This window comes from Armigeres subalbatus, chromosome 2 (assembly GCF_024139115.2).
Source record: "Armigeres subalbatus isolate Guangzhou_Male chromosome 2, GZ_Asu_2, whole genome shotgun sequence".
In the NCBI taxonomy this organism is placed as follows: domain Eukaryota; kingdom Metazoa; phylum Arthropoda; class Insecta; order Diptera; family Culicidae; genus Armigeres; species Armigeres subalbatus.
The window spans coordinates 425,004,596-425,019,789 of record NC_085140.1 but is presented as its reverse complement, the minus strand read 5'-3'; the positions used below and the strand labels follow the sequence as shown (position 1 = coordinate 425,019,789).

Here is a 15,194-nt window from a genome sequence, read left to right as displayed (position 1 = left end):
TTCAACAGCTCTGCCTTATAGTTTGTTGTTTTAATTCAAATGATAACGCATAATTCTCGAAACGCAGTAAAAACTGTTTCACATCGTCAGATTCGGAGAGTTTCAATTCTTGAAATTGTTTCTTCAAAATCAACTTGCCAGCGATTCCAATACGTTCGAAAGCGTTCCGCTATGCGTCCCAGTCGTGCATTGCTGTCTTCTTGTCTTTGACATATTCTAGTTGGTCTTCCGCGATCCGATGAATCAGTAGGTTCTTACATTTCCTATCCAGAGCCCACCGCACTTCTAGTTTCTTAATAGTAATACAACTTTATTCTATCAAGTTCTAGAGTACTACAGGAATTGTTATTCGATGTGGCTAGCTCATAGCGCTCGGTTGCCATTCAACACTTTATTAATATCATATCAGAAATTTGTTAAGAATCTTTAGGATAATTTTTAGAAAAATCTCCGAAACAAGCATCTGGAATATCTGCTCCAAACATTGAAATTCTTGTTCAAAAGGAGGAGCCAAAACCAGGTCATTGACATTAGACAAATGAATGAGAGTATTTTTTCCGTGTATTAACACACAATGGGCCACCTCGCAATTTAAAGTGACATTTTTTTTTCAACATATCAACGGAGAACGAAGGCATCAGTCAACAGCACAACAAAGTGTCGTGGGTGGATGGACTGGATGCAAACATAATAAAAGCTCTCGTGATTCATAAAATATGTCTCGAACTATTTACGTTACCGGATTCGGCCCGTTCGCTGGCCACGAAGAACGCAACGCCAGCTGGGAAGCAGTGAAGCTACTCCCCGATTCGTTCCACCACAAGAAGGTTAAATATGAAGTGAAAAAGTTGGAAATACCTGTTACTTACGAAGCCGTCGATGCAGTGGTTCCCAAAATCTGGAGCGAAAATCCTGCGGTATGATCAGTGCACGAAATTTGCACGTTTACCCTACTAATGGAATCGATTTCTTGCAGCTGGTTATCCATGTCGGCGTCCATGGTCGAATCGATTCGATCAACTTAGAAAAATGTTCCTACTCATCGGGCTACTGTCGGCCGGATTTTGCCAATAAATGTCTACCCTGCGATAAGATACCGCTGAAATCTTCCAACGATAAGGGCAAGTGTGAAGTACTTGAAACAAACCTAAATGTGGAAGAAATTGCTCGTGAGTTGACCATGGTCAAGTGCTCGCGGGAAGTGGGCAGCTACCTGTGCGGATACATCTACCTCAAATCTCTGGACATCGACCGGGATCGGTCCTTGTTCATTCACGTGCCAGACATCGGAAAACCTTACAACTCCGAACAAACGAATCAAGCCATCCAAAAGGTGATGGCACGATGCATGCAGCAGCTTGACGCAGAGGGCAAACTGTAGAGGACGTCCGAAAGGATTAATTTCGGATGGAATTGAGCACGCAGTTCATATTACCCAAGTTTTAACTGATCTTAATTTTAGTGTTTGATGGAATAATAATAATATATGTTTTAACCAGCTTTCCTAGATTCTCTGGTTTTGTCGGATTTCACGAGTCTCTGGATGGTGTTCTCCAAAATTTGAGTCAGCATTTCGTCGGATTCTGTCTGAATACTATTAATCTGGAAGTAAAAGAAACGATTGATATTTTCGAATGTCGTTCTTATCCCTTCCGTAAACAGAATCAATGTATACTCACCAGATGCGTTTCGACACCCATTTTTTTCAACAACCGTTGTTTGAGTAGCATCAATCCCGAAGGAGTCTGATCATCCGATAAACAATACGCTCGGTCAAACACATCTAAATTGATAATTTCATTATTATCCATCTTCACGAGCAAACCAGCAATGTTCAGGGCCCTAATGGGCAGATTGAATTTTATTTCACTGATTTGTAATTTGTCTGTCAGATCCTTCAGACATCGGTGAACACGTTGCAGCTCAACACGATTCCGTACCAGATATTCCGGTGTTGGTCGATCCAGCTGATACGCCCGGACGCGCTGCAGCTTCGAAATAATTTTGAACGCTTCCGGTCGTTCTATTTCGGCGCACGCCAGGAGCAAATCACGCCTGGATTCAATTTTAGGGCGATCCTGCATGAAGTTCTGCGTCATCTGTTTGTTACTGAATATACTGGACATCAAATCAACCGAAGGGTGACCCATCATCCACAGACAAAGACATGTGTCTACCAACGTATCTGGAATGAACCGGTACTCATCGTTTTCAATTTTCTGAAACACCACGTCCAACAAATCCTTTACTTCAAAATTAAGATCTTCAGCCGAGATGGATAAGGTCGAGCAACTCCATAAAAAGGTTGACAAATCTTTTGCACGGAAGTTTTGCCGAAGGGAGCCGTTTCGTTCTGTCGGATGATTTCGTATTTCACTTTCAATGTGCTTGTTAAATTCGGCCAAAAAAAGATCCTTCAAAGGATCGTCCATAATCAAATTATCCGCAACATAAGCAAACAAGTGTGACAGACCTCTGAAATCCAACAACTCGTTTCGATTCTGCAGCACACTCTTCAACTTGATTACTATACGTTCCGATTGTATTCGATTCATGCGAGCACTTTTGACCAGCGTTACAAACAAGGCCATATCCTCATCATTGAGATGCGATATTTCTTCCACTAGATGACTCCGAAATCGTTCATTCTTACTTCTCACACTTGTCTTGTACATGGCGTTGGCCAGCACAACGAAATCCATCAGCTCCATTTCCGCATTCAAAAACTCATCAAGATAGTCCGAAATAAACTGCTCTAACATTCGACTTCCAGCAGCGTTTTTCTTCCACAGACCGAGGAAGAAAACGATCGTCATAAAATCTTTCCTGTTCACATTTCGACCGAACATTTCCACCAGCCGTGGCATCGCCTTTCGATATGTTTTCAGCTTCGTAATCTTGTTCGGCAGCAGATACATGAAGCCATGCATCATCCCCACCAGCTCCAGAAGCTCCACCTTATCGACTCGAGACTCACATTCCTCGTCCAGAGCATTGACCACATCGGTGTACATCCGAACATCGGTCTTCCCGCGGAAATCGCTCGTCATGCAGATAAGCTTGCCCATGTCATGGCTGGAAATATCTGCCAGCTGTTCGAGGAACTGATCCGGTCGGTAAACGGGATAGAACGAGGAGTATTTAAAGTTAAACCTGGTCGGATCCGTGAAATCACGCTTGGTGAGAGCAATGTGCCGGGAAAAACGGTGAATGAGCGTGCCGCTTTCACCATCCGATGTTTCGAACTGGAATTCGGCCGGTCGGAAGGTGGAATAAAGGGTCGTCGACCGCAAATCCAATTTTATCACCGATCTGAATAGTTTAAACATGTTTCAACACTTTTTCAAGAATTTTCTCTACTGAACGTGATTATTGCACAACATGCTGGATCCATAATGAGATTTTTTAGAAGAAGGGCACAAGGAAAACTTGAGATTGACTGCTTGAAAGAAAGATGCATTTTTGCCTGTTTGCTGTTTCTCTTTTGATTCGCTCATGGCTGCATGCTACGATGCCGAGTATGCAGCCAGTACAATGAAAAGGCTTTTATACACGGCAAAAGAGGTGGCACTAATTATCCAATTGAGACAGAACAAAAGATATTTTAGTTATTGCGCATAAGCCCCAAAATTTTATTCCCACCTTTGGGTTTCCGCGCCGAGCACTCAGCGCCAGACTCGGCGACAAGGAGATAGTGGTCAAGTTGGTACTCCTGATTTTCTGACAACTGATGTCGATTGGTTGTGTGAGTGCACCGGTGTCAAAAAATAGAGCTTTTAGCTGAAAATTTAATTGTCAAATGTACATTTTGACAGCAATATATATGTATGAGTGAATAAAATGTGGAAATGCTCTATCGCGGAAGCAGTCGCTGAAGACAAGTGTCAATGGTTTCAGTGACGAAACGAAAAGTTTCAATGCAAAAAGCAATACTAGATAAAGATTGTCGCTACTGTTCCCTTTGTTCTGCTGTCCGAAACATGTGTGGTACATACCTGTCAAATCGTATGGATTTTCCTTCTTTGACATTTAGCTCCCCTATCCTCGCCAGCAAAAGATGTTCCGGACAGCGACGACAGCGACAATCTTTATCTAGTAACTAAAATATCTTTTGACAGAACCTAAATCTCCCTTAACAAGTGAAAAGGGCCCCATCAATAACATAAACATTGAGAAAAATAAATAGTGCTGTTTGAAAAAAAATGAAGCACAATTTCAGTTCCCAATTCGCATGATTTATGATATTGAGCGTTTACTTGCTAGGTGGACACGATCGGTTAGAGTTAGAGATGGGCAAAACGGATCACTTAGTTGAACGGTTCAGATCTGGGTCATTCAGTCTAATGATCCGGATCTTTCATAAGGATCGGATCTTTAGAAAAATACGTAAGGAGAATGCAAAATAGTGAAACGGTTGGCATTCAGAACCATGATTTCGACCCGTACATGCCAAAATTTCACCGCTCTCACGCTTACAAGGATATATTATATGTGTAAAGAACCCACTATAAGCTTTTTGTTTCGCATTTCCTTACAATTGGTTAGTTAATTTGCTGATCTGGTGATCCGGATCTTGTAAAAAGTGAGCTGTGAATCATTCACTCACAATAAAGATCAAGGGGCACGACACAAGACAATTCTTTAAAAAATCCCATACTTTTCATCGGATTTTTTGAAATATTTTTTTCCGAACGTTACTTTCAGTGTCTTAGATGAAAATAGCTTAAATTAACTCAAATTGGGCTATCTTCCCTGCGATTAGAAATGCTTACACGGTTAGATGACTTTACCCATTAATGGGTACTATGTTCTTGTTGTTATTATTCCCACCGTGAAAAATTCACCCATTTTCTTAAAAAGCAACACTACCCATTAAAATGGGTAGTTGCACTTTTTCAAGAAAATGGGTGAATTTTTCACGGTGGGAATAATATCAGCAATAACATAGTACCCATTAATGGGTAAAGTCATCTAACCGTGTAGAAACGGATATTTCAAGACAAAATTTTCAAAACGACTTATCTGCTTTTGTAAACAAATATTCAAACGACGATTTGACGAATCTGATAGCTCTCCCACGCAAACTAACACCACCAATAGGTAGGTGAAGGTTTCCGCTACTTGTTGATGGTGTTGGTTTGCGTGGGAGAGCTATCAGATTCGTCAAATCGTCGTTTGAATCTTTGTTTACAAAAGCAGATAAGTCGTTTTGAAAATTTTGTCTTGATTTTAGGATATTTCCGCGTGTAGCACTGTCAAGATGCTGTCAGAATGACAAACAAAGAGGAAATAATATCGTTGGTTTTCTTTTGATACTGTTCTATACAATAACCTCTTTAACATTTTCTGCCAAACTTGAAATACATAATAATTGGTACCGATGTGCCCAAGGATGTCTCCGCATCTGATAATTTTTGTATCAGTTTGTGGCGACGCTTGTGGCAGGAATTATTATCGCGCTTATCTTTTTCTAGAATGCTGCGTCAAGATTGCCGCCGTGTTAAAAGAAAGGCAGAATTTTCCCGCTCAAAACAAAACCACGTGCTTTTCGCGAAATGACAGCAGTGTTCGATTGTATTAGTGAGAGGCAACCGGAGTCACTGAGTACATGGAGAGTGTTTATCATGGCAAGTGCATACGGTGGGTGAGATTTTCATTGACTCTGTTGTGTTTAGTGACCGTTGCGATTACCTGAGAAGCAACCAGCAGGAAATCGCAGTATTCTATTTAATCTCGAGATGCGTAATAATAACCTTATTATTATTAGTTCCTGCTTGTGGTATGCTTTCCAATGTATCTCTCTTTTTAATTTCTCTTGCTGTTGCGGTCGAGGCTCCGGCTTTTAATGTCGTTTTCGATCATTGATTAGGAAGACCTCAAAAAGCACTGCCCGCATAGAAATAAATCGTACGTTAAATGATTAAAATTATAAGTTTTCCATTCCGCGTATAATCATCATAACGTGTACGATACATATACAATTATATGATTAAGATATTCGCCGACCTTATCATTGAAAATTATTGTCAGATTATACATGTTATAGTAATGATTACTAGAATGAGAAATGAAAAATAATCTTTGTAGAGAAAAATCATACCTGATATAATTTGGGTAGTTATTCACACCTGACTGCATAAAAAGAAGTGATTTTAATTTTAGTGTTATAGTGACATTTCTGTCGACGGCAGTTGGTCGTCAGGCCTGAGACCACATTTTTTTCGAATTCGGTGGTGAGGCTAAAAATGAAAAGGACTAAATACGTGTAAGTTAAAACTTTATTATATAAAACGGAAAATGAATCTATTTTAGTTTATCCAATTTTTGTTTATTCGCAGAATTATCCCTTTCGAACCACTACTAGAGAAAACGTGAAATGTGGTGAAACGATTCTACACCACTTGGGACACCGGTGTTACGCCACTCCGTACTGCACAAGCGGAATCAGCATATCGGTCGAATCGCAAGGATATACGTGTAAAGGTAATGTGATAATCTCATCCTTCTTTGTATTTGGTGTTCGGCTTGTAACTCGTTATTTGAGACTTAAGGCCCAAGTTAAGGCCTAAACGCAATACCAGCGGAACGGCGATGAAAACGGCAAATTTGACAAAAAATATATGAGCGTCGCTGTTCCGCTGTATTGCGCGGGGCCTTTAGTTTGCATCTCATCGCTTTATCGTACCCTTTCGTACATATATACCATAGTGCATTAGAAAAGGACCATTAACGTTTAGTAAATATTTGTTTTAATATAATCCACAGATCCACAGATCACAGCATCCAGCTTTAATCGTTCGGAAATGGTGGAGAGAGTGGCAAAATCAAACGTTCCTGTACTTTCAGACTAATACAGTAGACGTTCGATAACTGCAAGTCATTTAACTGTAATGCTTTTTAACTGCAATTTGATAGTTGCAACAGCTTTGCAGTTATCGGACCGCCAAACTTCAAAACGGTGTCAAAGTCGATGACAGCTGCACTGCATTGCACAATTCGATGCTCTTTTGTTGCATCTGACGTCGACTGACAACCGTTTGACGTCTAGAATGCATTGCAGTTATCGAACGGCTAGTGTAATAGATTATTTTGAGAATTTAGAGAAAGATATGTTGTTAGGAAATTAGAAAAGTTATAAGATAATAAATCAAATATAATAGAAACTTTTGGCGTTGGCTTGCTTTGTATTGAATTGAATTGAAAACTCTAATAAAAATATTCCTCTACCGTGGCTCGTGAAATAGTATACATATTATAATACAGTAATCGTATAATGGAATAATTATCGCACTGCATTTGATTTGGATTAAAAGCTGAATCGTTAAAAAATCATACTATTTTTAATCTTTGTTGAATATAATCAAATCCCGAATGATCGCATGAAACAAAAATGAAGATAAACTAATTATTCATGGTAAAATTGCATTGCAAAAATACATGCAAAAGTTGATGTTTTGCCTTTCTCGTACAACAAAGTTGTACCAGAAAGGCTTTCATTTCACTCCCAAAACGTACTTTTTATAGAGCGCTTGTAGACCCATAGTATTATATACCATTCGATTCAGCTCGACAAACTGAGCAAATGTCTGTCTGTCCGTGTGTGTGTCCGTGTGTGTGTGTGCGTATGTGTGTGCACATTGAAACATTAGCCAATTTTTCTAGTACTAAACCTGAATCGATTTTGCTACAACAAGTTGCATTCGATGGGGAATGTTTTCTTCTTGTTCACTATTGAGTTTCATAATGATGGCACTTCTCAAAAATAGTAAATATTCAAAGAGTTATGAGACATCATTATTTCTGTAACAAATAAGCTATCGATTTTCTAGGTTATGTTCTCCCAAGACACAATTTATTCGAAACCGGCACACTGACAGCATAGAATACACAGCTTACACGGAAGAAAAAACTTCACAAAGAAACATAGAAACCCATTAATGAGTTAAAAAGTACCTATTTTAAGATTTCATGTATACACTGAAAATTCTCGTTTATTTTTCAAAATGATCTAAGAAACATATTTTCATGAATGAATTTTAATATTGCGATCAACAGACCAATATGATAGCTTTTGATTGCAGTACACAAATTAATTCATGAATAAAAGGTGACATATGTTCTTTTTAAAAGTTAAGCGTCATTTCTGCCATTTCTTTCCCCTATGGGCCGATGTGAGCAGTGAGAAGTGAAAAGTGAGACGTGAGAAGTGCGAAGTGAGGAGTGAAAAGTAAGAAGTAAGAAATGAAAAATGAGAAATGAAAAATCACCAGATGATCCGAAATGAAAACAAAAATGTTTTTCCAAATTTCAAGCTCTATCTGGAATAAGGGCGAATGTCGCAAGAGAGAATTCTCTTCGCCGACTTCCCCTCTTTTAAATTAAAGTGACAAGCAGATGATTTCGTTGCGGTTTTCCCCTCAGAACGAAAGAAAACAATGAAAACTTGCATTCTGAGGTGATAAACCGCGATGAAATCCTCTGCTTGTCACTTTTATTTAAAAGAGGGGAAGTCGACGAAGAGAATCCTCTCTTGCGACATTCGCCCTTTTACCAGATAGAGCTTGATTTAATCTAGACTATCCTTTGAAAAGAGCTGAAATTTTTTTGCTAATATTTTCAAATGGATATAATAGAAAAACGACGCATCCCACAAAAAAGTGTTGTATGGGTGACCATCGCAAAATCAGTCAAACTTTCTAGTGAAAATATCGGAAACAATTCAAATTGAGCCCTACACTGAAAAAAATCAGTTTAAAAATTTTAAAGTCGATTTGCGAAAAAACGCCCTTTTTTATTTAAATGAAATTTTGTCTCAAGATAGGTGATTATGTTCCCTACCAACCGTCCATACATCGCAAGCTGGGCACTCTTAAGGAAAAAAAGTTTTTCTAGCAAAAACTTTTTCTTGTCGGAATTATTTTCAGTGTATTTTCATCTGAAATTAAACCAATGAAAGCCATCGTTATAAATAGAACCCCAAGCAAATCTATTTTTATGATACATTGTCTAATTTAGTCACTAAATATAGTTTGTTTTTAAATTAAGAGTAATATTAAGAAGGGGTTTATATCTTCAAAAAAATATTATATTCCATTATTAGCTTCTTTAGTTGCGACCAGCTACGACCAAAACATTGTACTCTGCCTGACTGTACAGGAATACTTAATATGAGTATATTATGTATACATATGTTAAATCCACCCCTTAAAGACACTGAAAAAATCAATTCCATCAAGAAAAAGTTTTGTTAGAAAAATTTTTTTCCTTCAAAGTGCCCAGCTTGGGATGTATGGACGGTTGGTAGGAACATAATCACCTATCTTGAGACAAAATTTCGTCCAAATGGAAAAGGGCGTTTTTTCGCAAATCGACTTTAAGATTTTTAAATCGATTTTTTTCAGTGTAGGGTTCAATTTTGAGTTTTTCAATAAGTTTTTTTGGAAAGTTTGACTGATTTTGCGATAGTCACCCATACAACACTTTTTTGTAGGAAGGGTCGTTTTTCGATTATATCCATTTGAAAAAATCAGTAAAAACAAGTTTGACCCTTTTCAAAAGATAGTCTGAATCAAATTTGAATAAACTAAGTATGCACTTTTCTTTTAACTGCACTTCGTAAATATTGACCAATAAATTTACAAAAGGTCAACATAAACAATCAGAACTATTTTGGCTTTACGCATTTTATTACATTTCCCGCATAACTTTTCAAAAGGACCTAAGTAAAATTTTTTCATGAATTCTCGCTTAACTTTTCAAAAGGACGTAAGTAACCTTTTTTTCATGAATTAATTTGAATACTGCAATCAATATTGTGATTCTCGAGATATTATAGCATTTTGCTCATTCACCTCTGCCTCGCTTAGTTGTGCGCCGCTAAGGTATTGTGACTTTACTCAATTTAAGTGTAGAATATTACATCACAAATTAAACATAATTGCACTACTAATATCCACTTAAACAATATCCCGAACGCAACACAGGCGAAAGAAAAGCAAAAAATTACTAAACCTCGAACAATTTCACTTAAAAATATCTTTTCGTAAAGGGACGACAATATGCTACATACAAGCGAATGTGGAAAAGCTTACCGAAAGCTCACATCTATTTGACATTGGTTTATTTACTTTTTGCATGGCGCACAACTCGGCGCATGAGACCCGGCGCGTAACTGGTGAGCCAGTATGCTAATTTTAGAAAAGAATCGCAATAGCTTTCATGTTGTTCTGTTGATTGCAGTACTCAAATTAATTCATGAAAAAAATGTTACTTAGGTCCTTTTGATAAATTATGCGAGATCTATAGTACAGCAGAAAGTCTATTGCTGATAAACGTTCATTTCGAACAATACACCGCAGATTGCTGGTTAATTTTTTTTGACATATACTCTGTCTCGCTCAAACCAACAGCGAATAATCTAGCGACTACTTTAACGAACTATTTAAGGAACAGCTACTTTAACCGACCGTATCCATTTAGCAAGTACGGTGTTGAACATAATCTGAGATTAAAATAACACTTAATAAAGTTTAACAAACTTAGCAAGTAACCGCACAATATTGAGTAAAACAAATTAAGGGTGTAGCATTTCTGCATGCGGTGAATAAATTTCGCACCGTGTATATAACTGACAGCATGAATGTTTGTGTTGCTTCTTTCGTGCTTTATTGATGATGCTAACCTCTCAAGCAAAGTTTTCCAAAGCTTCAAATGTGGAACACGAAAACTAATGGACGAACACACACGCGCTAGAGACCCGAAGCCGATGACTTCATCCGCCTCAACACAGCTGTAAAAGTTTCGTCGTTGGAAATAAAAATCGCATACCTACGTACATGCTTTCTCGTGCGCTCGTTACGTTTGCTGCCATTTTGTTTCATGCTTTGGAAGGAAAGAAGAGGCGTGTCATTAAGGCTAACTGCTTTTTGGTTTGGGTGGTTTGGGTGGAATGATGGTGTAGTTTGGGCATATGGGTGATTTGAACATAACGTTCATTTTCATACACCTCCTTATTTCCATATTATGCGGCTTTTTTTTCATTTATATTTATGTGAATTGTTGGTTTCATTTTCACAAATGTACTTGTACAATTATTACACAAAGGGATGCAAAATCAATGTATGACATACAACTATGTAGTATGATTGAACTTTAATATTACATTGGTGAAAAAACACTACGTGGGAATCAGGAAAGTTGGAAACATATCGAATTTTAATCCATATGTATTTTTCAAAACGCGCCGTTGCGCTAATCATTGTATTTACTATCGCTAATCATTGTACTACCGCACGATCGCATATTTGTAACATATTCATTTTTTCCTTTCTCGTACAACAAAGTTGTACCGAAAAGGCTATATGATTGCTAAAAAAACTTGATAGAAGGCCCGGAGACCGATAGCGGTAGATACCGATCGACTCAGCTCGACAGACTGAGGTGACGTCTGTTTTTTTGTGTATGTGTACAAATGTTGTAGGGCCACTTTTTAGGACTTAGAATTATCCGATTTACTAGCAACAAGTTGCATTCGACGGGAATTGTTTGCTATTGGAAATGGGCCCGATCATTGCTTTTCGGAATTATTGAAAACATTGTTTTCCCCAAAGGTCCCCCTTGAAAATTCAAAGAACAATTTTGTTTGAATGGTGGCAAGGCAAAAATATTAAAAATGATCGAAAAAATGTGATCTATTCCCCCAAAGAGCTTTTTTGACCTTTCTAATGTGATTTTTTCAATATATTTTAAAATGCACGAGAAAGGCATCATCACTGCTAGGTGGATTAATCTGGGTTTTGAATGGTAACGATACTTAACAACCTAATGTATCATCCAAAACCTAAATATTATAAGGGCTGTCGTAAATATTATTCATGGTATACTTGACGAACGGTTTTCTATATGATTCCATAAATAATTCAGCTATAAATTTCTATACTCAAAAAACCATAACCAGAAAAATAGTTGAATAATTTAATTTTATTCGGGTGTTTATTCGCATAGCTGTGCAAAACAAATTAAATGCATCATCCGTACCGATGTTTTCACATCTGCGGCATTTGAAGAAATTCATCATGATGAACTTGGCCAACGGTACAGAAACTGGAACAAGAACGGAAGAGTTTGCGTCCCCCGCGGGTGTTTCAGTCCTGTACTGTTGGCTGCACCCCCCTGGCGTCCTATACTATCACAAGGGGTTTGACAATAGCCACCATGTCCACGGACGGTAGCTCATTACCGTCCGTTGTTATTGTACGAAAATAAACATCATGTGTTTTGTTTACTATTTGTTTTGGGTAAATCTGAAAATTGTTTTCTAAATAATTTGCAAGGTTTATATCTTTGACCATGGGAATTATGTTATTTGATGATAAAATATAATAAACTTACGAGTTGGAGGGAATCTACAGGTGAAATCAAGCGCTACACGAAATCATTTTTCGTAACTTGTTCTCCCGCTCCGAATCAAACAAAAGATATTATTATTGTTTATACTGTGTTGAGCATCACAGTTGAAATGGTCCGGGGATGCAAATCAAACACATTCATTAGTGAAATTGAAATGAAATAAATGGTGTGCTGAAAGATGTTTTAGGATTATATTTACAGGCCCTTAATAGTTGGTATTATTTTTGACCAAATTGAAAAAGTGTAGCCAACAATATTTTGGATAAACTCCAATTGCTTGTAAAGGCACGATTCGGAAGAAGTACTTTTCAAAATGTATGCTGGACATATTCATGAAGATGATCGCTACGCTGAGAAGCATCTCTTGCCACGGGGCTGGTTGGCTGGGTTCACGAAAGATTCTTGTTTGTTTTGGTCTATCTCTTAGATGATGATAGATGAGCGAAAGCATGGCTGAGTCGATTTTTTTGCCCGTGCACACGCGCATATGACGTCACAACCCTTAACGTTTCCATTGACATCGTGACGTCATGCTCGTTTGGAGACACGTTTGACAGTTCGTTTGGAGACAGAGGATTTATCTTCGCTCATCTATATATTCCACTATCTATAGTCATAATCAGCTGTTTTTCTAACTTCTCGTGAAAAGGCCTTTTGCCAAAATTGACAAAAACTTGGAAGGGATATAAAATATTAGAAACAGATATCAAAGAATAGACGATGATAATGCACGCTTAGATGAATTTGATAGGATATTTGAAAAAATGTTTAGTTTGATAGGTTTTTTGCAGTCTTCACGAAAACATGAGCGGCGCTGAGCTTGAGTGCAGTTTTTGAATGTTCATGTTCATCCCGAGCGCGCGTTCTCCTTCAAGCTCGTGTTCACCACCAGCATCCAACATGGGTGCGAAAAATGAACGCGGTGCAGCTCAGCTCAGGCTCGAGCTCAAGTTCAAAACTTGGGCTGTGTGTTCAGGCTGTGTGCTCATCCAGCATGCTGTGTGCTCAGACTGTGTGCTTAGGCTGATTACTGAGGCTGTGAGAATAGGTTTTGGGCCGAGCGCGATGCTTTACGATTATGCGGCAGGTTTCGAATTCGCCATAGTTGAGCGGCATAGCAAAAAAAGATGAATCATAGTTGGTAGATTAAAACAAGTTGTGCTTTCAGCATTTGCATTTGCGTGGGTCAAAACGGGAAAACAGTCAAAACGTTCGCAAAAGTACCAATTCTGCGTGGCCCTTTAGTATGTGAAAAGCAAGCGTGTTATGTTTTATTGTTGAAAATAATTCAAGACGTGAAGCAAACTAACTTGAACATGCAAATTTAGCGTTTTAGCAAAGATGGTACATAACAATATTGTTTCTATCCAGTTTCATTAAAAGAATGAAACTCAATTGGGGAAACAAATGAAATATAAAATCTTTCTAAAAAAACATAAAAAGTGTACAATAAACGGATTAGTTAATTGATTGCCACTATCATGTTTGGGTCCAGTCTAGAGTGTTTTCGTGAGGGAAACATTTTCGACGCCCTGGGCATAGTATATTCATTGTGTATACAATGGCAGGCATAGAAAAGCCTCAATTATAACGGTTTGCTTTCAATGCTAATACGGAACACTTAGTTCAAAACAGGTCAAGTTGCAGTTGAAATGTTGACCCATTGAAGAAGGAAATGTTTCGATATTGTAAACTGTGTGTCAACTTATTTTGTTTCCACAAACCCTCAACAAATTGTGTTGAACATATAGAATTGTTTTTTTTTCTATAGTAGGTAGATACATAGTAAAGTACGTGAGTTAAAGTTTATGCATTAGCTGTTCAATAATTCCAATTTCACATGGAGGCGATTATATACGTGAATTGAATACTTCTGATTGTTGATTATCGCATTGCCAAAATACAGTCGGGATTCGCTGGTTGGGATTTTAATACTTGGGTCACTTTTTAGTTGGGCCTCCGCTGGTTGGGCAATGGCCCAACTAAAAAGCAACCGTACGTCAAAATTCAATGTAAACACGGAAAACGGGATTGGGCGTCACTGAAGATCATTTGTGATGTTCAAGTCGAAATACACGTGTTCAAATGGCTGTCAGTTGACCCAACTAAAAAACCGAATTCGTTAGTTGGGCCGAGGTCGTGGCCCAACCAGCGAATCGCGACTGTATGTACACACATTTCCATCCCAAGTAGAGAGAAATCCCTCAGTGCCGGACAACATAGTCACATTACGTAAAATTCTATAAATTTCGGGTTCTGCGACAGGTACCCTGCATATACAAAATATACGATCCATATTTGATTATTTGAACATGATTTTCGATGATGTACTTTGATAATGACTGAAGGTAAACAAATCTCGGATAACAAAACCGTCCTCCAATATCGTAAACTTTAGCGGCATTTCAAAATATAACCCCGTTCCAACGCGCTTGGATCAAATACAATGAGGCCGGTCTTTACGAGGGGAATACGTTCCACGTAAAAAAAACTTTGTAAAAAAATTCGCGTAGAAAAACGGCGTAAATGTCGAATTCCGCCTAAAAATCGCGTGATTCATGAAGTCCATTTAAAAAGCGACCCCAGTATACACATTCATAAGACAATTTTTCACTTGTGTAGAGATAAGTCAGTGCAAGTAGTGCGACTTTTAAAGGAAATTATATAAAACCTAAAGTTCCCACCTTTTTCAAAGTCGAAGAAGTAGCGTGAAGACAATATTTAAAAAAAAAATGCACAGGGAAGCAACCGAAAGAATTTTTGAAACTCTTCTCAACAAGTCTAAA

General features: G+C 38.0%; 2 protein-coding genes and 1 long non-coding RNA gene across 3 annotated transcripts; 2 read left to right on the top strand and 1 right to left on the bottom strand.

Moving 5' to 3' along the window:
• Nucleotides 1-593: 593 nt before the first annotated feature.
• On the top strand, nt 594-1,509 carry LOC134213499 (pyroglutamyl-peptidase 1). Its single transcript, XM_062692606.1, has 2 exons — nt 594-917; nt 977-1,509. The coding sequence occupies exons 1-2, from the start codon at nt 717-719 to the stop codon at nt 1,379-1,381; spliced, it is 606 nt and encodes a 201-aa protein (XP_062548590.1). The 5' UTR covers nt 594-716; the 3' UTR covers nt 1,382-1,509.
• On the bottom strand, nt 1,432-3,457 carry LOC134213498 (uncharacterized). The gene is made up of 2 exons (XM_062692605.1): nt 1,680-3,457; nt 1,432-1,602 (listed from the first exon to the last, which is right to left on the bottom strand). The coding sequence occupies exons 1-2, from the start codon at nt 3,327-3,329 to the stop codon at nt 1,492-1,494; spliced, it is 1,761 nt and encodes a 586-aa protein (XP_062548589.1). The 5' UTR covers nt 3,330-3,457; the 3' UTR covers nt 1,432-1,491.
• Nucleotides 3,458-6,171: 2,714 nt separating this feature from the next.
• On the top strand, nt 6,172-7,041 carry LOC134217870 (uncharacterized). The gene is made up of 3 exons (XR_009981173.1): nt 6,172-6,265; nt 6,339-6,483; nt 6,766-7,041. It is a non-coding gene; the product is annotated as an uncharacterized LOC134217870 (long non-coding RNA).
• The last annotated feature ends 8,153 nt before the right edge of the window (nt 7,042-15,194 follow it).